We start from the raw sequence: 7384 nt of genomic DNA, 5'->3' as shown, positions 1-7384 counted from the left end.
GTTCGCAGCCGGGTCGGGCGAGGGGACGGACTAAAGTTAAACTGTTACAGCAGCACCCACTGAAAAATACAAAATAAACAAAAAAATCATGAAAAAATCATGTATATTTTGCAGAAAAAAAAGTTTCACAAAAGTAGTACCTTTACTAGTATTAGGCCTTTACTAGTATTAGGCCTTTACTAGTATTAGGCCTTTCCGAGTATTAGGCCTTTACTAGTATTAGGTCTTTACTAGTATTAGGCCTTTACTAGTATTAGGCCTTTACTAGTATTAGTGGACCGATATAGATGTCTCTAGCAAAAAGGTGGTTGTATAATGAAGAACAGTATCTTGCAGGATTCAAAAGTTGGAATTGTAAGAGTTGTTGCTATGTCCCTTTCTCTGCGATTCTGTCATTCTAATGGAATCCAGAAAACCCTGTCCTCAAACATTTACATCAAAAGGTGCAAAGTTATTTTTTAAACTTTATTTAACTAGGCAAGTCAGTCAAGAACAAATTCTTATTTACAATGACGGTCTACACCGGCCAAAACAAGACAAATTAAATATTTTTCTTGATCAAATAACATGGCAAACAACCACTTTTTGTGCAGTATTAATTTACCCTCCTTACACTGTAAGCTGGTCATCTAGGTTTGTACCTGTAGACTTTTTGTCACTATGAAGAAAAACAATGACCAATACAGCAATTGAGTACATTGAGGCATCACGTGGTTTGTGATGATATGATGTGGCCCAGTTGGTAGAGCATGGCGCTTGCAATGTTAGGGGTGTGGGTTTGATTCCCATGAGGGACCAGTATAGAAAAGGTATGCACTCACTACTGTAAATTGCTCTGGATAAGAGRATCTATGGAAAAGGAAATAAAATACCATTTCAGTTTTCACATAGAAATAAGTTGCATTTTCAAAGTATTTCAAGAAACTGGAAAACATATGAAGCAAGTATTTTCATATTCCACAAGTATTATCAGATGAACTGTTTTGTACAGATTATTATCAGAAAAAAGTTACAAATGCTGGTAAACACTCATGTAGTTTGAAAAAAATACTAAAGTATTGCACTAGTCCTTTACTAGGCCTGTTTTAGCTATTAGCAGTGTCTTCATACACAACCGCCCCCCCCCCCCCAACTACTTCCTGAGGCTGTGTGTGTGTCTCTGTGAGTGTGTGTGTGTGTGTTGTGTGTGTGTGTGTGTGTGTGTGTGTGTGTGTGTGTGTGTGTGTGGGTGGTGTGTGTGTGTGTGTGTGGTTGTGTGCCTCCACCTTCTTGCAAATAACACCTGGTTGACTCATTCACACCACCACTTCCAAGTCTTGATTCAACATTGATCCATTTTATAATTGCTAACATATTATTATTAGTAGCCAATATTATATAATTTGATATAAATATAAACATGCAATGTATCCATTCTACAGAAGTACTCACACATTGTAGGTCTAGACTATGTAAACATCTATTTCCTAAAGCAGGCATAGCTATTCATATGGGCCCACAGTTGAATAGCATGACAAAGAAAGTATGGGCTAAGGGAAAAATACATGTCATAGTGCAGCTGTAAAGGAATTTCCCCAACCCAATCCGTGATATGTATTGCATTGTGGGAAATGTAGTTCAACCTACACGCTTGGCCGACAAGCTTACTACCGGATAGGCAAAACAAAATGGATACTTTTTATGTTAATTCAGTTTTCCTGAAATAGACAGGCCTACACACTGAATATTTAATTGCTTGCCAAAGCCACAATGTACAGCTCCACTAAAGACCGTTTTTGCRCCTTTGTGAGTTACACAACCCAATTTATTGTAATGGCTTTAATGGGGTGGGTAACGTGAAGTACACCAACTCCCAGCGGCCTGTGCGAAGGACAACACTTTTACAGAGTTTAGTCATAAACCTATCTTGGTAGTTGTAGTTCCCGTAGTCAGACTGTTTCCTTGTAGCCTTCATGAGGCGGATTCTGCTCAGCAGAGGGAAGTAGATATGAAAATAGGGGCCAGGTAACTCTCTTTGTCTAAATATGCTTTCTACTTTGATAATCGTGTTACTGCACTACATTATAATGCATTTCAAGGCCTCCAGTGTGTCAATTTTGTCTACGTTATTTATTGTAATGCAAACGCTAACACAGTTGGTCGTTTTACTGTATACCAGTGTTCAGTGTTACGGCACAAAATTACCGCACATGATTACATGACGTTGAATGTTCTATTATTGGTTTCGCTTTGCGCAAATAGGCACGCGCGTCTTTGAAAAGCAATTGGCAACATCTGAACGTAATCGTGCATGTGAAAAGCTAGGCCTACACCTCTGCTTACAGGCATGCTTACACCTTGATGTTGTAGTCAGGAATATCTCTGGCTTGTCCAAAAATATCAAATTGCTGCAATCTTACGAAACGTGGTCCGCCGCAAAATTACATTAGAGACATGACATGATTTCACAGACAATTGCACAGGCAGCAGTTGAAGGAGGTTATGCAGTGAGGGAGAGGGCGACATTGTTTGTTGACATCCGGTAGGGCTACTTAATCTGCGTTTACACAGGCAGCCCAATTATGATATTTTTTTGCCACTAATTGGTCTTTTGACCAATCACATCAGATGCTTTTAGAGCTGATTTAATTGGTCATAACACCAATTAGTTCGAAAAATATCAGAATTTGGCTGCCTGTGTAAATGCAACCATTTAGAATACAACCCGACCCGGTCAAAACCACCTAGAATACAARTTGACTCGGTCAAAACCATGCAACCATGTAACAACGCCTGTGGTATACTCGCGGGAAACTAGGGCTACCTGGGTAAAATAACCCATCCTCGCCAGTACTTGTACACTGGTGGGTGTGGGTTTATTGCTTGCGTAGCCATAATTCATTATATGATACACTGTAACAGGTTATCTTGTTATGATTTGCAGATTGCATGTCTCGAGATAAATGTGCCATCTAACATTTGTCATTTGAAGATAGGAATTTCTACCCCGTGACACAGTCCATGTGTTATCAATATAGCCTAGTGAAATGCTAATTCATAATTAGCCTACACTCAATACAATTGTATCAAGTTAGTTTCTCCAGATTGAGATTATGGTAGAGGTCCTTGGTATATTAGCCACATTATTATTCCCACTAAGTGGGTGAACTCTATTGGCACGATTCGCAGGGTGTATGCCTTTTACGCCAGTGACCCGGGCTCGCTTCCCCTGCCCTGCCGTTCGCTACACTGGTGTCAGAAGTGGGATGGTGTTTGTGAATTTACGGCACAGAAGTGTTAGGGGGCTGAGTTGTCGAGGGCATAGGGACGCACCTTTCCGTTCTGAGGGTGCAACATAGCGATCCTCACTATGTGAGCCAGCGACCTGGGTTCGCTGCCCTGCCCTGCCTTTTGCTACATTATTTGAGGTTTTGCATTGAAATAATACACTCTCTTTGCTCTCTGCCCACAGGATTGTGTGAATTTCTGGAAATATGTCCAAGAAAAGGGGCAGGTAGGTTGAAACACCTGTTATTGGTTATTTCACTGGTATTTGAGTACTGTTTTGGGTATTTCACTGGTATTTGAGTACTGTGTTGGGTATTTCAAATCAAATCAAGTTTATTTTARATAGCCCTTCGTACATCAGCTAATATCTCGAAGTGCTGTACAGAAACCCAGCCTAAAACCCCAAACAGCAAGCAATGCAGGTGTAGAAGCACGGTGGCTAGGAAAAACTCCCTAGAAAGGCCAAAACCTAGGAAGAAACCTAGAGAGGAACCAGGCTATGAGGGGTGGCCAGTCCTCTTCTGGCTGTGCCGGGTGGAGATTATAACAGAACTATGCCAAGATGTTCAAAATATTCATAAATGACAAGCATGGTCAAATAATAATCAGGAATAAATATCAGTTGGCTTTTCATAGCCGATCATTAAGAGTTGAAAACAGCAGTTCTGGGACAGGTAGGGGTTCCATAACCGCAGGCAGAACAGCTGAAACTGGAATAGCAGCAAGGCCAGGCGGACTGGGGACAGCAAGGAGTCATCATGCCCGGTTTGCCGTGACGTATGGTCCTAGGGCTCAGGTTCTCCGAGAGAGAGAAAGAAAGAGAGAACGAGAGAATTAGAGAGAGCATACTTAAATTCACACAGGACACTGGATAAGATAGGATAAGTACTCCAGGTATAACCAACTGCTGTCTCTTATACACATCTAGATGTGTATAAGAGACAGGTATAGGACACAGTGGCATGCCAACCCAGCATAACAATGCTAATCGGTATTTCAAATCAAATCAAGTTTATTTTATATCTGTCTCTTATACACATCTAGATGTGTATAAGAGACAGGTATGGGGGTCCTAGGGCTCAGGTTCTCCGAGAGAGAGAAAGAAAGAGAGAACGAGAGAATTAGAGAGAGCATACTTAAATTCACACAGGACACTGGATAAGATAGGATAAGTACTCCAGGTATAACCAACTGACCCTATCCCCCCGACACATAAACTACTGCAGCATAAATACTGGAGGCTGAGACAGGAGGGGTCAGGAGACACTGTGGCCCCATCAGAAGAAACCCCCGGACAGGGCCAAACAGGAAGGATATAACCCTTCCATTTCACTGGTATTTGAGTACTGTTTTGGGTATTTCACTGGTATTTGAGTACTGTTTTGGGTATTTCACTGGTATTTGAGTACTGTTTTGGGTATTTCCTGTTTTGCTTTAACTGAAATGTTATTTTACACCTATATTCTTCTCTCAGAAAGCGTAGCAGCGGCGAGCTGAGTGAGAGTTCAGGTTTGTCTCTGTCGTCGACCCCAGACGCTAACAACCTGCTGGGCCTGCGGATTGAGCACAATTGGAGGGAGAAGGGCAACCTGACCAAGTGGAAAGGCACAGTGCTGGAGCGCCTCACCGTCAACACCTCCCTGTACATGGTCAAATACGACGGCTTCGACTGCGTCTATGGCATCGAGCTGTTCAAAGACGAGCGGGTGTCCAACCTGCAGGTTTTAACAGAGAAAGTCGGTGGGTTCACCTACTATTTGAGTATGTTGAAGCTTTGATTTAAGCATGTTGGTAATGAGAGAAGAAATTCTCGACCTGGAATGACCACCAAGCAAATATGTACAAAACACAAAAGAACAGTGTGTGCTGGTCTTTGTTCCAGGTCAGTATGTACACAACAGATTAATCTTATCAAGGCCTAATTGTAAATAAAAGCCTGCATACCATTATCCCCAGGTTAATGACCTACCGTTTGGTTATCATGTGACCTTTCCGCGCATTGCTAATTGTAATCTCCTGTACAGCAAACTACAAGATAAAGGTGTTGTCAACTCGATGCAAGATAATTTTATTCAACCCCAGCACCTAGCTTGTACTGTATATGTGTCAATGTAGAAGAATTGTATAGGATTGGACCTATACACCTATCCATTCAGATCGAAAGGGCCTAGGGCTGTTTATTTTTTTTATGGAGTATTTGTTTCCCCATGTTACCTCTCGCCCCCAAAGTACACAAAAAGAGCAATTCTCTCAGTCTAAGTTAAATAACTATTTTAGTCGCCTGGTGGAACCAGCTCACGTTCTGTTTTGGGGCTCCCGAGTGGCGCAGCGGTCTAAGGCACTGCTTCTCAGTGCAAGAGACGTCACTACAGTCCCTGGTTCGAATCCAGGCTGTATTACATCTGGCTGTGATTGGGAGTCCCATAGGGTGGCGCACAATTGGCCCTGTGTCGTCCGGGTTTGGCCGGGGTAGGCCCTTATTTGTTCTTAACTGACRTGCCTAGTTAAATGAAATAATCTGAAACCAAAAGTGAGCGCAGTGTTCCGTATTCTTGACCAGGCTGCTATTTTAGTGTTTTTCAAAACTATAAGTCCTTCTCTTTACCTCCATAGTAAACAACAAGATCAAGGTGCCCCACGATGCGCCAGAGCTGGTGGGCAAGGCTGTGGAGCACCTGTTTGAGAAGGAGGACGGTGAGAAGAATGAGTGGCGGGGCATGGTGCTCTCTCGCGCCCCCGTCATGACCAACTGGTACTACATCACCTATGAGAAGGACCCTGTGCTCTACATGTACCAGCTGTGGGACGACTATAAGGACGGAGACCTCCGCATCCTGCCTGAAGCTGGTGAGAAAGTATTTTATTTACTCCATATAATTATCTTAACCTTTAGAAGAGGACTTTTATTTACTCCATATAATTATCTTAACCTTTTAGAAGAGACGCGACAGAGGAGATACGAAAATCACGAGTCTGTTGCAATGGTTAGGCTGACACAAGGAAACCATTTTTAACATTATAATAGGAGTTTGTAAACCTGATTTTAACATTAATTAAGGTCATTGTAAAGACTTAACCCACACATCTTATCTCCCTAAGAAGAAATAGAAATGGTCTTCACTGCATAGAGCAGTTGAAATAGGGACATACAGCACAGTATGTGGATGGGCAGGGAGGGAGCCATGTCCACAGTACTATCAGAACCTGAGGATGAAGTAATTGTTGTAAAGCTGAATGAAAGGCAGGTTGACATGATTAAAGCGAAGGAAAAGATATACAGAAGAGATATAACACACGTGATCAGTATACATCCAGAAGACAAATCAAAAAACAGGTCATGAATGGCTTATGAGGCTACTGGGTGAAATGGTTCGTTCTGTTGAGAGCATGAGAACTGGAACACATGTCTTACGTGCTAGCTGCTGAGTAGAGGACCTGAAAGAGGAGGAAGTATTTTTTCTGGGATGGAAAGTAAAACGGCAGACACCATATGCATATTCTCTTTTTTCCTCTCTATTTTTTCCCGTTCCCAGAGAACAAACACCTGCTGCCTGCGGACAGGAAGCCAGGCGAGAGACGAGAGCCTTGTGGGTAAGCAGGGGAGTACGTCACTGATAAGGCGTGAAGAGGACTGGCTGGTTATCTACCAGGTTCCCGCCAAACCTCGCTACTACATCAAATACGACGACGACTTCCACATCCAGGTTTATGACCTGGTCAAAACCACCTAGAATATCAACTTGACCTGGTCAAAACCACCTAAATACAACTTGACTGTCAAAACCACCTAGTACAACTTGACCTGGTCAAAACCACCTAAAGATACAACTTGACCTGGTCAAAACCACCTAGAATACAACTTGACCTGGTCAAAACCACCTAGAATACAACTTGAACCTGGTCAAAACCACTAAATACAACTTGACCTGGTCAAAACACACCTAATACAATTGACCTGGTCAACAACCCACCTAGATATACAACTTCGCCTGGTCAAAACCACCTAGAATCAACTTGACCTGGTCAAAACCACCTAGAATACAACTCGACCCGTCAAAAACCACTAGAATACAACTGACCCGGTCAAAACCACCTAGAAACAACTCGACCTCGGTCA

At 42.4% G+C, this 7384-nt stretch overlaps 1 protein-coding gene across 1 annotated transcript; it reads left to right on the top strand.

Annotated features, from left to right (window-relative positions):
* The first annotated feature begins 1897 nt into the window (after positions 1-1897).
* On the top strand, positions 1898-6994 carry LOC111957309 (spindlin-W). The gene is made up of 5 exons (XM_023978120.2): positions 1898-2004; positions 3452-3493; positions 4742-5007; positions 5881-6114; positions 6801-6994. Exons 2-5 carry the CDS (start codon positions 3474-3476, stop codon positions 6860-6862), a joined length of 582 nt encoding a protein of 193 aa, XP_023833888.1. The 5' UTR covers positions 1898-2004; positions 3452-3473; the 3' UTR covers positions 6863-6994.
* The last annotated feature ends 390 nt before the right edge of the window (positions 6995-7384 follow it).

Source organism: Salvelinus sp. IW2-2015, linkage group LG32 (genome assembly GCF_002910315.2).
Source record: "Salvelinus sp. IW2-2015 linkage group LG32, ASM291031v2, whole genome shotgun sequence".
Taxonomy (NCBI): domain Eukaryota; kingdom Metazoa; phylum Chordata; class Actinopteri; order Salmoniformes; family Salmonidae; genus Salvelinus; species Salvelinus sp. IW2-2015.
This window is presented reverse-complemented; position numbering and strand designations above follow the sequence as displayed.